This window comes from Ostrinia nubilalis, chromosome 30, assembly GCF_963855985.1.
Source record: "Ostrinia nubilalis chromosome 30, ilOstNubi1.1, whole genome shotgun sequence".
Lineage (NCBI taxonomy): Eukaryota > Metazoa > Arthropoda > Insecta > Lepidoptera > Crambidae > Ostrinia > Ostrinia nubilalis.
The window spans coordinates 6,590,529-6,609,592 of NC_087117.1; the positions used below are offsets into that span (position 1 = coordinate 6,590,529).

At 39.8% G+C, this 19,064-nt stretch overlaps 1 protein-coding gene across 1 annotated transcript in view; it reads left to right on the forward strand.

Moving 5' to 3' along the window:
- Window positions 1-19,064, forward strand: part of LOC135085952 (transcription elongation regulator 1-like) — a 96,030-nt gene that overhangs the window by 43,750 nt on the left and 33,216 nt on the right. Inside the window, exons 25-30 of the mRNA XM_063980736.1 lie at window positions 3,110-3,254; window positions 5,731-5,848; window positions 6,903-7,030; window positions 8,809-8,901; window positions 9,979-10,097; window positions 11,482-11,632. Of these exons, the coding sequence (XP_063836806.1) occupies window positions 3,110-3,254; window positions 5,731-5,848; window positions 6,903-7,030; window positions 8,809-8,901; window positions 9,979-10,097; window positions 11,482-11,632 (754 nt within the window). The remainder of the gene's footprint in view (window positions 1-3,109; window positions 3,255-5,730; window positions 5,849-6,902; window positions 7,031-8,808; window positions 8,902-9,978; window positions 10,098-11,481; window positions 11,633-19,064) is intronic.

Sequence of the window (19,064 nt, forward strand, 5' to 3'; positions counted from 1 at the left end):
TAATGCGAATGAAATAAAATTTAGACAGTAGATATTGCTAGTGCCTGCGTTTATCTTAAACTACAGCTTCCAGCTTACAAATTACAAAATGTAGTACCGTTTTTCACCAAGTTGGAGGCGAGATGAGATGTGCGGAGATTAGCATGCCGCGGATGGGATATTTTCACTAAAGCGGAGCGGAGATCTGCGCGTTCCCGCTCCGCCGCAAATCTCCGCTCTACTGATTTGTTTCCACTGAATCTGAGCGGAGACGAGACGGGTAAATAACGGAAATTGATTAATTAGGCAGGCTTAAGAGAAAAATATTTTTATTGGTTTTCAACCTTTTTATCCACGAAGACGCGCCCCACCAATGTTTGGGGAGTTCGATCCTAGCAATGCGAGCGTCATTATTGTAGTGTGCGTGTGCACTCATGGATAATTTAGCGAGTGGTGGGGCGCGTTTTCGTGGATGAAACGATCTATACCTTAGTAGAAATTCATGCAGGGTCATTAAACCCTGGATAAGTTAAAACACATCTCGTCTCCTCTGAATCCGTTTGGTGAAAAACGGGCCTTAAAAACGATAATATTTTGTCAGCAGATGATGTAGAAGTTTTTTTAATGTAAGTGAAAGAGACGGGGATATCTGTCAAAGATATGGCATGACGTGTACTCTGTCTAATTGGTGGAAACGAAAGAGGATGGAATGATATATTTTTTGTTATTCGGTGATGGTGGAAGTAGTTAAATATGTGTGGCCCAAATATGTAGATGTGTAAGAGAGCAAGGGAGATTTGAGAGAGAGAGAGGGTAGCATGAGAATGAAATGATATCTTCATAAGCATCATTTAATGTTGTGGTTTGTTGCACTTTTTGTTTGTTTATGTTTTGTAATATTAACAGTTTGTAATTGTTTACTGTATTGTTTTAATATTTGTTTGTCATCAGGGGTTTGACGCAGAATGTGCACTTTGCAAATTGCGCACTTCGCAAAATGTTGACTTTGCAAATTGCGCACTTCGCAAAATGTTGACTTTGTAAAATGCGCACTTTGCAAAATGTGCATTTTTTGTACTAAAAGCTGAAATATTAGTATGGAAAAGTGCACATTTTGCCAAGTGCGCATTGTGCGAAGTGCACATTCTGTCTCAGACCCGTCATCAGTTGTTTGGTACATTTGTGTTTGTCTACGAATAAAATGCAAAGTGATCGTCGTTGAAAATTGCACCGTAAGCCGATAACGTTCGGCACATGTGTGCTTGACGCTAATTTTATGTTCGCTCCGCAGTGAGAATGGATATTTCTGAAGCGTTCGATACAAATTTTCGCATACGAATTTTCATCGATTGGGTAGTCGACACCACTAATGTATCAGCTGTCAAAAGTTAATCCTCCCATGTTTTTTTATACCAAAGGAAAAAGCCTCACTAGCTAGCCAACTCAAGGAGGGCTATCGTTTTTATTCTTAACGTTGGCATCACTGACCACTGCTGAGTCACAGGTACTGACCTCCATACACACGACTGGCTGCTGTCATAATATTTTTCTGCCTATTTGAGTTTCGCCATGGCGCTGTAGGCCATACTGTAGGCAGATAGTAGTCCATTAGTAATGTTCTTTCTCGCTTACTCCTATGGTTACTCCATACAACGTACGTCAAAATTAGTTCTCGGGACAATCGTAGTGGCGCTTCAAATCAAAATTAGCTGTCATTTGTATGAGACAGCCTGTTCAGTGTCTATAGAGGTCAGTGGTCACAGGACTTTACAGTGACGCCATCCTGGTGATTTCAAATGCGATAGTCCTTTCGCTTCAGCGGTCACCAATTGGCGCCACTGTTTTGACAACTAGCGAGTGACAGGACATTACTTTACAGTGGCGCCATCCTGGTGATTGCAAATACGATAGCTATTGATTTCGAAGCTACTAAAAATCTGATTTTACAGCAAATTAATTAAAATATAATGTTAAAGGAGTTTTATCTTGGCTAGAAGTTATGCTTCGACCACACCAACGCGTGCAGATCGCCATCGCCGGCGCGATGAAAGACAGGTCGCGCGACCTATGACAGTTCACGCGACCTGTCATTGGCCTTTGATCGCGCCGTGATCGCGCCGGCGATGGCGACCTGTAGGCCTAGGATGCGCGCCGCGATAAGCGGTTATCACGCCATTTTATCGATTTTGCCTATACATTTTGACGTCGATAAAGTATATCACGGTGCGCATCTTAGCCCTACAGCACGCGTTGGTGTGAAACTTATTGGTTAATGGTGTCGATTTACCCAATTACAATGTCTACTTCTACTGTATTCTTTTATTAACAGTGATTTTTGTATTGGTCATGTTTTGAAATGAAACTGTCTTCTATATGTCTAAAACGCTTAATTTGTAGATTGACATTTGACCCATGGTAACTTATTATTTATTTCTAAAACTTACCCCTGGGCCACACATGTCGCGATTATGCAGATATTTGGCTACAAACATCGCGACAGCGCAAATCTTCAGGTTATCGCGATGTGTGTGGCCCAGGGGTTCTGAAAGCATGTTTGTAAGAAGATCCGTCTAATACTGATTGCTCATTGTATTACTATGTAGACAATCTATCTACTGAGTTTCTATATGTTTTTTGTAAATGTATGTCAAAATTTAGTAAAAAATCAGCTGTAATTCGTTCGCCAATAATTCTTTTTTCTGTTTATCAAAATATAGTGTGTTTTTTTTATACTTAATCAAACTAAAACCGTTGATTCTACTGTTCTAATGGAACAACTTTTTTCAAGAATACAAGAAGAAATATTACAAAAATATCCATACAAATTATTAGCAATCAGTCATGAGGCTCTAAATTTTTTCGAGAATTTGATATTAGTCGTGTAAAAAAATTTTGACTCGAAGTAGTGTTTCAAATCAAATCAAAAATATTCAATTGACCAGTATTTTTCGTTCATACATTTGAGTAGTAGACTCAACCATATTTCTTTGATCAAGTATAAAACAAAACATCCTGTATAGCATTAGGGCCATAACAAAAATCACTGTCAATAAAGACCCCATTCGTACCGCGAAAATTTGTCAACACACTTCCATCCCTTAAATATCGCTAACGCCACACTTGTCATCAGGTGCGTGGTATGGACCGGCGATGGACGAGTGTTCTTCTACAACCCGACCGCGCATTCGTCCGTGTGGGAGCGACCGCAGCAGCTGTTGGGAAGAGCCGACGTTGATAAGGCGCTGGCACACCCGCCAGCCGCGCTGCAGACGCAGGTAAGATTCCCGATAGGGTCACGGGGACAATGAGGAATTAAATTAAAAAAAAAAATTTTTTTGTCCGTCAATGTTCATATAAAAAATATTGGACACGTATATTTTTAATTGTCAATCAAACAATTACAAAGTTATAGTGCGTTGAAGTTCCGCGCGACGTCAGAAAGTGCTGCACTTTTACGCACTCACTGACGTCACAACTTTGACACGGTATATCTCTTTACATTTTCATTAGTTTTAAAAAGTGAAAAATACGTGTCGAGTAGTTTTTGATAAGCTAACTGAATTAAAACTTGCTTTTTTACCCAGGATACATCCCTATTGTAACAAAGACGTGTTGCGAACTTTTTGGCTAAAAACTATTTGACGATGGCTACAGAAAAGATGCCCGTATTCACAAACAGTGCGCGTGGACGCACAGGGTAATACTAACCAATCACAGAGCTCTATTCAACGCTGCGCGTTCGATTTGCTGCTTCACTTACGCAAGCATCGTTTTTGAATACGGGCGTAAATATTGTGGCATCTTATTGTAGTTGTAGATTAAGAGCTAGTGAACGCCAGACCTACGTCATTTTATAAAAACTGAAAGTTTGTCAGCGTATGCTCCCAATGTAGGATATAATGTTGCTGAATTATGAAGTTTGGGTTATCGTGGCTTTGGCAGCTACCCTATAAAAACTGTCTGGTAAGGAGTTGGAACTGTCAAAACTGTCTGGCTGTTGGGGAAAATACTTTTAATTATTGCCCAAATATTATACATAAAAATCAGATTTTAGGGTATACTGTCGACTGCACAAACATCAAGCTAAATACTGTGGGATATTATGTTTTATGTAGTTTTATTAGGGGATATTTTGCTATAACAAACAATGTATGATACATCTCATACATCTAGGTAGTTCTTCGTAATTGCTAAAATTGTTGATTATTTGGTGAAACTCCCGCATCTTACTTGATGGAAATTGATGGTCACGCTGACGGTGGAAACGAGCTACACCTGGAATCCTTAACCATAAGAACTGGCTGAACTACAGTACTGGGGAATCTTACCTCCAACCGCTGAAATACAATGCTATTAACATTGTAGTTATGGTGACAGATGGTGCATGGTGGTATGCAAATACCTCTCACAGGCATCAGTCTCACACAAACAACTATGTTTTATGAATTGTTATGTGCTTGATAACTTGTGTCATTGTAATGTTTGTAATAAGAAAATAAAGACTATTTATTATAATGGTAGCTACCCAGGTGGACTTAAAAGATGCCCTACCACCAATCAAGGTTCTCTGATTCGACCATGGTAACGTCACTCCGAGGATAACTACAGAAGTCCGGTCGCCGAACAGCTAGAAACTCGTCCAATGACCCCAAAGTACCCATCCATCGCGACTGTACGACGGACAGTGAGTGTGCGGGCGCGACAGCAATATAACTACGCGCGAGCGATAAGGATGGGTAGCTTGGGGTCATTGGACAAAATTCTACGGGCTCACAGACCGGGCTTTAATCGCGTTGTAGCTGAAAATATTTAGCGCAATCGGGGCCCAAGGTTCATTAGTTCTACGGACCTCATTTCTGCAAGCTCCAAGGACCTCTTCGGGACGAGCTCTATAGGGGTTGAGGGAGTAGTAGAGGTCTTTATGACCTCTACCACTACTTCTTCTCCTGTACAGCCAGAATCTACGGTTACCGCCATCTATCGGACATCGGTGAAGTAATGTGAAGACATCAATATCGAGCGACTACGTCCTGCCGAAGATTGTTTGTGTGAATTATGGGAGCGCGCACACGGAAGAATTTTGTCGCCGTGACTGTTTTGTCACACATAGAGAACCTTTCAGCTCAAAATGCTAACCGCTCGGAAATAGCCAACTTCTCATAATGCCAAATTCTTGACAGGTCCATGGCACGCGACTTGACTGTGACAGAAACTTTTTCTCACCTCTATGCGCGCGCTCTCTAAAGATTAATTTGTGTCTTTTATATGAATAAATAATAGGTATTTTATTCAATAAATTGTGTAGCTATTATGCTTTTTGTTGGTAATTTATGCAAAGATTTACATTGATGTACAAAATGTTTTGTATGTATATTGTTAAGATGAGGAGCCTTTACTTATGTACCTCTGTTTACTATAATTAAATCGATCTATTTAGGAACTAATTGTGAAAACTCTTTTGGTAAATGTAGCTTTAAATCAGTACATATTATAAAACAAAGTTGCTTCGCTGTCTTTCTGTCCCTATGTATGCTTAGATCTTTAGAACTAAGCAACTAATTTTATTATGGGTTTTTTTAAATAGATAGAGTAACTCAAGAGGAAAGTTTATATAAAACATGCATATTATAGATGAGAAAAGCCGGGAAATTCCATTGCAACCGTGCGAAGCCGGGGCGGCCCGCTAGTGTGTAATAAAATGCTTTTTATTCTAACAATGAAAGTAAATAAATGTACGTTTCTCTCATTCAGAAGAAGGAGGCCCAAGTGACATCCACCACGAAGGCGGCCAATGGCGAGCTGAAGCGGCCGCCTGACACGGACAGCGACGACACCGCTTCCCCGCCCAAGAAGAACAAGACGGACGACGGTGAGTGTTGTTCCGCCGAGTGACGTCACCACGAAGGCGGCCAATGGCGAGCTGAAGCGGCCGCCTGACACCGACAGCGACGACACCGCTTCCCCGCCCAAGAAGAACAAGACGGACGACGGTGAGTGTTGTTCCGCCCAGTGACGTCACCACGAAGGCGGCCAATGGCGAGCTGAAGCGGCCGCCTGACACCGACAGCGACGACACCGCTTCCCCGCCCAAGAAGAACTAGACGGACGACGGTGAGTGTTGTTCCGCCGAGTGACGTCACCACGAAGGCGGCCAACGGCGAGCTGAAGCGGCCGCCTGACACCACAAGCGACGACACCGCTTCCCCGCCCAAGAAGAACGCGGTCAGCCTGTGCGTCCACGCGCACTGTGAGACCTCATAGTAATGTTAGTGAATACGGGCGTCCATTTTTTCACTACGTCGCTGACCTGACACCCCTCTTTTCTCCCATCCACTCGTTTCTTTTGTGATCTTGTAGAGCCTATACAGGGTGTTAGGTAAATGGGTATATGAGCCGACACTAGCCCATGTTAACATGGTCATATAAATGGTATGGTGAAGTCAGAAATTTGATATCATCATTTTAATTTTTTTAATTTTCATACAAAATAAATTTTATAAAATCCGATTTGTATGAAAAATAAAATAATTAAAATGAAGACATCAATTTTCTGACTTCACCATACCATTTATAGATGCCCATGTTAACATGGGCTAGTGTCGGCTCATATACCCATTTACCTAACACCCTGTATAATAGGTTAAGTGCTATTTATAGGCGTTACACAAAAGAAATTGAATTAACGTAGCACAGAATATTAGTGAATTTTAAATTGAAATTAGTTGAATAACAATAAATTAATAATTTTACAATAATTTGCAAAAAATACTTATTATTACTATTATCGCGTAAAATCGATAAAATGGCGCGACAATAGCTTATTAACTTCTATAAGAATCAAAGCATTGCGCCATACTGTCAAGTCATAAATGCTTAACACGCCACATAAGACGCCATAATTAATATCTACCCTCGTTCCGCAGGCAAGAAGGGCACCATCGACGTGGGCAAGGACGCGGCCATGGAGGCAGAAATGCGAGCAGCCCGCGAGCGCGCCGTCGTGCCGCACGAGCAGCGCCTGCGCGCCTTCCTGCAGATGCTGCACGAGAAGGTAAGATGATCCCTCCACTGTTTACTATCCGGCTCGAAGGACCAGAAAAGTGTGTAGAATGATCCGGCTCAAAATATCAGAAAAGCTCCCGGAACGATCCGGCTCGAAGGACTGCGCTTTCCTGCAGATGCTGCACGAGAAGGTAATATAATATACCATCCCTCCACAGAATTCATCTCATTCATCTATCTAGAGCGGAAAAATCCGGCTCGAAGCACCAGAAAAGTTGTAGAATAATACAGCCGCACGAGCAGACGCTGCGCGCCTTCCTGCAGATGCTGCACGAGAAGGTATGATTACATTGAACTATATCCGGCTCGAAGGACCAAAAAGATTTACAGCCAAGATAGGCGACGCCTGTGTGCCTTCTTGCAGATGCTGCACGAGAAGGTAATATAATACCCCATCCCTCCACAGAATTCATCTCATTCATCTATCTAGGGCGGAAAAATCCGGCTCGAAGGACCAGAAAAGTTGTAGAATAATACAGCCGCACGAGCAGAGGCTGCGCGCCTTCCTGCAGATGCTGCACGAGAAGGTATGATTACATTTAACTATATCCGGCTCGAAGGACCAAAAAGATTTACAGCCAAGATAGGCGACGCCTGTGTGCCTTCTTGCAGATGCTGCACGAGAAGGTAATATAATACCCCATCCCTCCACAGAATTCATCTCATTCATCTATCTAGGGCGGAAAAATCCGGCTCGAAGGACCAGAAAAGTTGTAGAATAATACAGCCGCACGAGCAGAGGCTGCGCGCCTTCCTGCAGATGCTGCACGAGAAGGTATGATTACATTGAACTATATCCGGCTCGAAGGACCAAAAAGATTTACAGCCAAGATAGGCGACGCCTGTGTGCCTTCCTGCAGATGCTGCACGAGAAGGTAATTTCCCTCACTGAATTCATCTTAAGCCTATATGAAGACTGCAGAAAATCCGGCTCGAAGGACCAGAAAGATTCCCAGCTCGCCTTCCTGCAGATGCTGCACGAGAACGTAATATAATATCCCATCCTTCCACAGAACACATCCTTAGTTTATAGGAAAAATATGCTGAGTAATTCGGCTTGAAGGACCAGAAAAGTGAACAAACCATCCGGCTGGAAGGACCAAAAAGTTTTACAGCCAAGACTACAGCCCCACGAGCGAGGCTGCGCTCGTTCCTGCTGATGCTGCAAGAGAAGGTAAGATTACATTGAACCCTTTCTATCCGGCTCGAAGGACCATAAAGATTTGGTTGCAAAAAAAAATGCCCCATCCCTCGTTCACTGTGTGTGTACATCCCTTCAGAACACACTCCCACCACAGACACTTAAGGATTGACGCACACACATGACGATTGACGACGTATCACGCTTATAACATACAAAGATGCTGCACGATAAGGTGAGATTAGTGTCCCATCCCTCCAAACCCTGATTTGGCGATTGAAGTGGGACTACGAAAACGGTGAAACGTACACCACAGAAATCTAGAAAAGAAGGGAATACACAGAAGAGTTAGCTCGTACAACCCTAAGGCTGGTTTTATTTAGAATCGCGCTGACCGCTCGCTGATCGTCGGCGCTGACAAATCAAAATGTATGTAATTAAAGGGAACGTTTCTAAGTGACGCTGATCGCTCGGCGCCGACGCTTCATACATTTCAGCTGTCAGCGCTGACGGTCAGCGTGATTCTAAAACCAGCCTAAGTAGTCGCACGAGACCGCGGTAACAACTGATTTTTGTTGTATTGATTTGATAGTACTTAAGTTATTAATATTTGAATTTGTCCTCAGGACGTGTCCGCGTTCAGTGCCTGGGAGAAAGAGCTGCATAAGATCGTCTTCGACCCGCGCTATCTCATGCTCGACGCGAAGGAACGGCGGCAGGTGAGTGGCTCATTGATTTTATGTCATCATCATCTCAGCCATAGGACGTCCACTGCTGAACATAGGCCTCCGCCAATGCTTTCCATGTTGCCCGGTTGGTAGCGGCCAGCGCCCGTGAGCACGACATGTTATGGTCTTTGTTGACTAAAGCCCGGTCTGTGCGTCCAATGACCCCAAGCTACCCATCCTTTTCGCTCGCGCGTAATTATGTTGTAGTCGCGCTCGCACTCACTGCGGGCGCCCGTCGCACAGTCGCGACAGCAATACAATTACGCGCGAGCGATAAGGATGGGTAGCTTTGGGTCATTGGACAAAATTCTACGTGCTCGCAGACAAGACTATAGAGGATTAATGAGATCTTGGGTGCCATGTTATGAAGCTTTGAAATTCGTCTCTTAAAACGTGCCGTGCACGCTTGCTAGTCTAGAAAGTCTGAGACCACCGATTTTTAGTTGGCCGATAGTTGTGCCCGATTTTAAATTGTATGAAGAATCGTCCAAATCGAATCGGCGTTATGTGCGCACTTTCATAAATGCCCATACTGATCAACTGCCCGACTAAACTATCGGCTGACGAAAAATCAACGGTGTGCGCCTAGGCTTAGTGTCGGCGTAAATGGGCCACCGACCACAGCCACCGGTGGCCAACGACGGCGACTTAACGCACTTTTTGCATAGTGGCGAGTCGCGGACACTATAGCGAGTGGCCGCCACCGGCTACACGTGTGCGCTCTATACAAAATAAATTAAAAAGTGTGTCAAGTCGCCGTCGCTGGCCACCGGTGGCTGTGGTCGGTGGCTCATTTGCGCCGACACTAAGGCTGGTTTTAAGTGTCACGCGGACAGTCCGGTGCGGACCCGCTCCGCACGGCCAATCTGTATGAACTTCTAGGGAGCGTTTTAGAGTAATGCGGTCCGGAGGAACCGCTCCGCTCCATAGCAGTTCATACAGATCGGCTGTGCGGACCGATCCGCACTGACAGTCCGCGTGACACTAAAACCAGCCTTAACTCGATCGGGTTGTAGTGAGAAACTGCTTGAAGTTTATAAGTTCGTATTTAACTTGGCTTTTTATCAGGTGTTCGACCAATACGTGCGCGACCGGGCCGAGGAGGAGCGCAAGGAGATGAAGAACCGGCTGCAGCAGAAGAAGCTCGCCTTCCGCGCGCTTATGGACGAAGCCAAGCTGCAGGCCAAGTGAGTACACAGTCCTTATATCCACAAAGGGCATAACACAACCCCTATGTGTAAAGCCCGGTCCGTGAGCACGTAGAATTTTGTCCAATGACCCCAAGCTACCCATCGCAAAACTGTCGCGTACGCATACTCACTGCGGGTGTCAGTCGCACAATCGCGACAGCAATATAATTACGCGCGAGCGATAAGGATGCGTAGCTAATGGTCATTGGACAAAATTCTACGTGCTCACGGACCAGACTATAGGCGCACATAAGGCGACTTGACGAGACGACAGGCTGCGGCTGACAATTTCATATATTTTGTTCAAAGCTTCGCACACTTGGCGTCAGTCGCAGAGTGGCGACCATAAGCTAATATATTTTTTTATCCACAACGAGGAAGCTCTTGGCCTGTATCTCACCTGATGGTAAGTGATGATCAGGCCGAAGGTGGAAGCGAGCTTCACCCGGAATCCTCAACCACGGAGGATATATGAAACTAACGGCTGCCCGCGACTTCGCACGCGTGGATCCCGTTTCACCCCCTTAGGGGTTGAATTTTGCAAAATTCCGTCTTAGTGAGCACCTACGTTCTAAAAGGAACCCTCGTGCAAAATGTGAGACTTCTAGCTTTTGTAGTTTCTGAGATTTCGTGATGAGTGTGTGAGTCAGTCAGTGACCTTTTGCTTTTATAGACAAGAATAGGTGTCAAGTCGCCGAGCTGTCGCTGTCGCGTGTCGCCTAGTGTGCGCCAGTACTATGCGTCCCACTGCAGGGCGCAGCCCTTATAAGCGCCCCACTAGAAAGTATTGCCTATACAGCAAAATGTAGTGGTTCTGGTTATGTGTTGTTTTGTAGCACAGCACCCTATAAGAGCGGTAAAACTTCGGGTTTTACCCCTAATAAAACAGTTTGAATAGTTCCTACAAAAAAAGTTTAAAAAGCCTTATTTTTCTCCTAGACAAGGTCGTCGTAACGTTGTATTTTTAGTTCGTTTCATCCACTCGGCCGCGCCCCAGCTATGTTTGGTCTCGGTCGCGCGGGGTGCGGGGAGTGGGGTCCGAGCAATCCGAGCGGCATTATTGTAGTGTGCGTGTGCACTCATGGATGATTTAGCGTGTACCGATAACACTCAAACATTAGCGGAAGAATGGTGGGGCGCGTCTTCGTGAATGAAACGGATCTATAAAATCCTAAATCCTGTTCATTACATTTCAAATTTTCACTGTGTTACCTACTATCTATTAGTTTTGATATTTGCAACTGTCCACATTGCATGCCGTGCCAGCCTTTAATTAAGACAGCACTTAGTTTTAAGCACTTTTAGTTATAGTAATTTCATTCATGTATGCGTGTTTGTCTTGTTGGTTGTCCTAATAAATAAAATAAAATAAATCTCTTAGATCGTCATTCAGCGAGTTCTCATCAAAACACGGGCGCGACGACCGCTTCAAGGCGATCGAGAAGCCGCGCGACCGGACGACCTACTTCAACGAGTACATCGCCGAGCTGCGCAAGAAAGAGAAGGAGGATAAGGAGAGGAAGAGAGAGCAGGTGAGTGGGAGCAACGTGTGGGGGGCGGGACGGGGCAGGCGGGGCGTTTGCCGGAGGGGCGTGGCCTAGTAAACAGTATTGCAGGAAAGAGGCGTGGTTTAGAGATGAAGGGGCGGGGTTTGAAAAAGGGCGTGGCGATACGTGACTGATGTGACGTGTTTTGTTTCCTTTTAACACGCTTTTAGTAGGTCGTCGTTTATGTAACTTACTATTTAATGGAATCTAAGAATCTGAATTACACGCACTTCAAATTCATGTACCATCATGAAACTTTGCATTATATGTATGTAGATTAGATAACAATAAAATTATGGTACCATCGAGCTGGTATAATGATAGGACTGGAAGGTGTCCATAGAAACTCCTAAACAAAACGACGGAATCGCATCGAGTTTGGGTTCTTTTGCAGTAATTGAAAGCGTGTTTTTAGTTTTCTAAACTATTAATTTATTCAATATCGCTTGGTGCGGTTTGGCCAGTGTCAATTAAAAATGTTTTGATTCTTTAACTTGTCACTTCTCAGCCCCAGCTCATGTGTTGTCCCGCAGTGGTGGTAGGGCAAGCTATATTTGGGACGTGTATAAGCGCCCTGGAAAAGGCCTAAGTACTGAATAAAAGATTTGACTTTGATTCAAATAATGAGTTGATAAATGATAAATTAATGTTATCCTTTATTTGTCCGCATCCCTCAAGTTTCAGTTTCAATCGACATTCAGCAAAGATGTGGTTTACTAACACCTTACGCGGACTTCTTGAGAGAATTTGAAAGAATCGCACTATAGTCTATCCAATATAGCTTGATTAGAATGACGGCTGTCAAACGAATGTGACTAGTGCTGGGTATGTTTCGTACGGTTCACATAGATGTATCGATAAGTTTTCGAAAAAAATGATATAAAAAAATGCACCCAATTTTTCTTCATATCTTTATTCATAAAAATGACAATTATGATTTAAATTTAAAGACAGTAAAATTTAAAATTCATATCAAGGGTGTACAACCTAAGTCGTAGTCATTATCATCAGTGTTCTTCAGTGGTTTTTTCCTCTCGCTAGAGGGCGGTGGGCATCTCTTCTAGAGCAACGGTGCTATGAATACCCAAAAAATTACCGGTGATTGATTTCCGATGTTTGATTATTTAAGAATGAAATGTTTTTTGGTTTTTGATAGTGAACATTTAGAAAAACGTATAACTTGACTTAAATATGTTAAAAAATTTGTTAAATATGTTAAAAAATTAGTTTTAATTTAATATGACATTTGTCGATATGTCCCAACACTAACATTTTTGTAACTCGAGATAACCTTGTAGAGACGTCGTTAATACTCTAGCTTGATTTTTATAATTTCGAATTACTACTTATTGGTGTAATTAACGCTGCATTTACACAAAATTAACATTTTTATTGGAAGCACTGTCGCGTCGAAAATATTGTTTGTAGGTCAGACGTGAATTATTTCTTGTCCGCCAATATTTAGCTCTCATTGATCGCTACTACAAAGTTATGTCGTTACTTTTGATGGCAGCTGTCATTCTAATCAAGCTATATTGGATAGACTATAAAACAGTGCGATTACATTGTTTTCTTTTAAAATGTGATTGGCGGAAGATAAACATTCAGCCCGATCACAGCGTCTAATAGATTCATACTGTTGTCGTGTGCTAAGTAATTTTTGTTCCAACTGGGAATTGTACGTAGGAAAATACAAGTAAATTAACTGTAACTTACTTTACGGTGATGAAACACGTCGTCAAAATGTTACTGTCGCCATATTTACCTAAATAAATTAGTTATCAAATCAATAAACTAGTGAATTTTAGAATATGATATCCAACGGCAAACACCTTCGTCCAATACTATCTAATGCTGATTATTGATTTATTATAGTGTAAATTAAAGATGATTCTTATAATACAGCTACAAAGGATGACGCTCCGTTTAAAAAAAAACTAATAAGTTTTTATTTAATTGTTATTTTGTTCTGTCAACTCCAGCCGTTTGGTCTGTGGACAGAATCTTTATTTGTTTCATTTTAAATTGTTAGATGAGAAAAATGATGAATGAATGAATGGTCAATATGGAAATCATTTTAGGAGGCATTATGTTCAGTGGACATACTGTAACTGAAATGATTGTGATGAAGATAATAATCCAAAACCAACGACACCATGCTGAGTGGATACCTTTTCAGTATCATTGTAATTACCTACTCATTAAATAATTTTAAGTGTTGTAAGTGTATTGTCGATGATACTGAATAAACGTTTTTCTTTCTTTCTTTCAAAACCAATCGCAGGTTAAATCTACGACTGAGATTAAATCGAGTTTAGAGCGATGTTATCTACTGTACCATTTTTGACTTTTTGGTAAATGGTGTAAAAAATTAAGATGGCCAAAACCTACTTTAGCACATTATAACACATGAATAACTATTTATTATGGATTGCAGACAGTGGTGACTTGAGTTTGTAGCGGCGCTTTTTCTCAGCACTTGCCAAATGATTGTCTCGAAGCGCTGGTAGGGAAAAAAAGTAATGAGACTTGTAAAGGCTCCTTAAGGGCATTTGACGATTTGTAAATAGTAATTTTATTATTCCAGATAAATGAAAACATTTTTGATTTGATTTGAACAGATATTATATTTTAACTATTAAAACTGAGCCTCATCCTTTGCAGTGGTGGATATTTGCAACGCATTTTGATATTCTCATATTTATAATTGGTAGAAATGCTTAACCGTGTATAATTCTAATAATCTTACTTTTCAGATATTCTTATTCTTTGTCAATTTAGTCCAGTTCGATCCTGGTTGAATTGACAAAATGGAGGAGATATTTTGTTTCAAAATTTTGTCCAATTTCATCATTGTTTTGTTGAAAGAAATGTTAAAAAATACTTGGGTTCGATCCCCAAATGTTAGTTAATTTAATCTATTTTTTTATTATCACCCATTTTGGCTATTAAAGTTTTTATAATAATAAAAAATAGGGTTGTTGACACCAGGAGTTTAAAATGAGGGTAGTTGACACCTACAATCAATTGACATACTTTTTATGAGCTGTAAAATGTCTCTGCCATAGATTTTGAATGGCAAGAAGAAGCTATGTCGTCATCTTTTCTATTTATTGATTTGAAACCTACATAAAATCTAATTTGCAGTAAATTGAACACTTAATTGAGTTTTTAGAGCTAGAATTGTCTGTTTTTTCAAGGATTTGTGTCTTGGAATAGTTGGTTTTTGGTGTCAACTACCCAAAGGCGAAGTAATTAAAAAGAAAAAGAGTTATAAGCTGTATGGGTTCGATTCCCATGCTTAATATCTGATAAATTAAAAAAATAAACCCATTCAGGTTCGACCCCTGAAAGAAAAAAAAATAGATTGTCAAAAGTTTGCTTGCGATTTTGAAACATTGCATTGCGAGAAGTTCTCTTTTCATTTTGATATATTTAAGATTTGAATGACTTGACCATTAGTTAAAGCCTTCTTTTGTCTGTGACATAAACTAAAAAAGAAAATAATTTGAAAAATTGAATTTAGAATTTGTATTTTTTTTTATTAGTTCATGTCAAAGGCATAACAATTGTATTTCTTTGTGATTTTTTGCACTAAAATGATTTATTTTTAATTGAAAAATCACTTTATCCAACCTGTTTTTGTCTTTAATAACGGCGAGCGTGTCTCCTGGTCGAACGTTTACATATTAATCGATAATCGACTCTAATTCCTTGAGATTAAGGATTTATTTTGCTTTTTGAGTTCATTAACAAAGTCATTAAAAAGCTAGTTAGCGCAGCGCTATGCGAATTTAGGGTCTCTCTATTCAAGAAAATAGGTAATTTTTGATATACTACTACTCAAGTTTAAAATTAACAATAACAGATGGCGATCATACGCGTTATTCAAAACAACTCTATCCTAATACAAATAAGGTCGACTATTGCTTGCGTATAACAACCGCTAAACGTACGAGTTTTTTGCACGGTTCAGCGCGACCACAAGACACGCTCAGCCCGCGTTAACAGCACATGAGTCGGAATCGCAATCGGAACGCCGGGGCGGCGCCGGCCGGCGGCGTGGCGCGCGCTCCGATGGAACTGCTACGGTGACTATCTTGTTATAAAAGGGACGGGTTGCCAGATGTGCTCGGGAAATAAAATAATCGAAGAGAAAAAAAAAACGCGAGAAAAGAAAAATAATAGTGAATTTAGGTGAAATTGTGTAAAAGAAATTAAAAAAAATTGGAATTAATCGCGAGAATAGTAAAAAAAAATAAGAATTGTTGCTAAATTGTATAAAATAAATAACGAAAACAAAAAAAACCGCGAGAAAAGTAAACAAAATACGAATTATTGCGAAAATATGTAAAAGAAACAAAAGAATTAAGATTAAATGTGAAATTAAGGACAGAATTGAATAAAAACTTGTACGGTGCGATAAAAAGAAAATGATTGTACAATAGTCGAATTATATGAAATAACGAAGTCTCATAACAAAAAAGCTAAATATTAAAAACTACTAAAATAACTATTCAGATGAAACTAGGGCGAATAAATAATGAAACATAGTTTATTTTCACTTGTGAAGTTCGGCGGTCGAATTAAATCTAAAATGGCCATCTGGCAATCCTAGCGGTAAGGCCGTCTGAACGAAGGAGTCTCCTTAGGGATAACTAAACTAAATACAAAAAAAAATACGTAAAAAACAATACGGACCTCTTTCTTGTAAAAAAAAGCCTTTCAGCAAAAACTATTATGTACCTGAGTCGAATTTAGAACATTCGAAAACAAATGACTTCTGTTTTTTTATTAATAAAAAACCAACAAAAAAGTTTTTTTTTATATTTAAACCATCGTTCGAAATAACGAGGTTAATTTTAAACCAAAATTATTTCTTATTTTCGCGTAATTTCCAGGATTTCCTAAAATAAATAAATAAAAAAATGTTTTAAAAACGTACAGTACAGGAGACTTCTAACTTTAGACGGCAATCGCAAGCGTCGACGAGACGTCCCCAATACATGGTAAATGGTCAACGAACACAACCGTCAGTCCCCGAGAGAACACCTCGATATACAGGGTGTTGGAGAAACTGGGATGTCTTTGAAAGTGTATTAAAAACCAGCTGCTATATGGCAACTAGTAAAAAAAATATGAAAATATCAATTTGAGAGGGTAATGCTGGTATTACTCTATTAATTTCCAGTTTTTTTCACTTTTTTAACGATGACTATTTTATTTTTTAGATTTTCTGACAGTTTTGACGTATCTCTCGAAATATGACAGTACACCGCAATTTTGTGACGCACTTTCAAAGACAATCAAGTTTTTTGAACAGCCTGTATAATGTAAAATATGATACGAGAAAGTAAATGATTGTGTTGTGTGTAAAGCATAAAATTTTTGGATATTTTTAAGTAAAAAATTTTTGTTTTGTCAGTGTGTATTACACCAAAAATATTATCATTATTATTCTTTTTTTTTATTGTCATGATAATAAATTAAAAGATAACATATTTTTACTCTGTTATGGAAGGCAAATGGTGAATTTGTCTACGTTCCCCAATTCTTATGTTACTAACAGCCAAACCAAGTGTAGCTTGTACTATAGAGACGGGGGAAAAAGATAAATAATTAAATACCATGAAAAGATTTGCCTCTTGTTGGATTCGAAGCCACAAAATAAAATACAAACAAAATAAAACACTCGTATTAAAGTGTACTCTAGTGCTAGACGAGTGCAACCTTCAAGATAATAAAAAATGTATTTGATATGTACACACTGACCATTACATTTTGTGCTTTACACTAAACATAAGAGGCCTAAAACACATAAATTAAAAGGCCAAGCCATTGGTGGCGATTCCATTGTACCATTCTTTAAACTAAATTTATTTTTGACCTCTTTTTAGTTTGTAAAAAATACTTTATACTGAATTTACAAATCTGTTCTTGTTGTTTTGGCATAGATACTCAATCGAAATTCATTTGTTTCTAACTTTATGGATGCTAAATTTGACAGCTCTGTGCTGTCCTTTTCGATTCGCAAACGAGAAAAAAGACAGCCAGCTTGCTCGAGTGTTGCAAGAGAATCGTCACCAGTGTTGCCAATTGAGAAAACTTTATATTCAAGCTTTGCAGTAATTAGAAATGCAAATTGCATGCTTATGGCATTCAGCCAAGAAGCTTGAAGTTAGGTGATGGTTTCTATATTGTTTTAACTACTAATCAAATTTTCTTCCAGGTTCTTATATTTTTTGTGTTTATTCCCGTGCGCAAATATTTTTCTTTTAATAATGGTCAGTGGTTTTGGTATTTATACATTTTGGACCTTACTCTTTTGTGGTAAGATTGAATGTGTATTACTGTGCTAATGATTGGATTTTGTTTTTGTAAAATTGAGTAGAAAAATCTTTGCGTACACAATAGTACATGAAAAAGTTTAAAGATTAAAATTCAAAGTAAATTTTGAGAAAATACAGATTGTTAAATGTAAATTTTGAGATTTTAAATGAAAGAAAGTAAAGTATTTTTTTTGTTTACGCAAAAACGGGAATTAAAATCGTGCTTGGACTTAAGATATGTTTCCGAGTTGAATTTGAGGCAGTAATTTGACTTTTAAGCCCGAAATGTTTCTTTTTACTATTTTTATCAGTTGTTGTCAATTTTCTGAATCAAATTAAACCATGATTATTGACAAGCTGACACACAGTCAACGTCAATTAGTTCGTGACACCCAAAGTAGCCAAAAAGTTCGCAACATATCTTTGGTACAATTGGAATAAGGTTGTGTACTTTTTGACCAGTTTGGGTGTCACGAAATATTTGACACTTGACTGTGCATCAAACTAAATTTCTTTCGCTACTTCTCAGCACTAATCAATGTTGTCCCGAAGTGGTGGTAGGGCAAGCTATATTTGGGACGTGTATAAGTGCCTTTAAAAGGGGCTACATACTATTAAATTGTACTGCCCTAAAAATTCGGTGTCTCAGAGAGCACGTTATGCCAGTCGGATCGATTGAGACATTTCAGACACATTAGATATCTCAGAAAAATCTGACATCAATATTGTAAACTTAATTGTGTAGAATTAGTGGACAAAAAGGACACTGTCGTGTCATTTTTGGTTTTGATAACGATTTGACATCTGTCAAATAAGATACATGACCTAAAACACACCACATTTTTTTTGAATGGCAATCATATAACGTGAGAATACTTATCGTCAGGTCATTTAGTCTTGCAGTGGCAAGAGCACGACCCTCTCTAATCTATATATCTATATATCTATATATATATATAAAAATGAAACCCGTTTCGCGTTGTCACGGCATCACGTGTGAACGGCTGAACCGATTTCGATAATTCTTTTTTTTAAATGTTTGTGGAAGTCCAAGGATGGTTCTTACGGAAAAAAATATTAAGAAAATC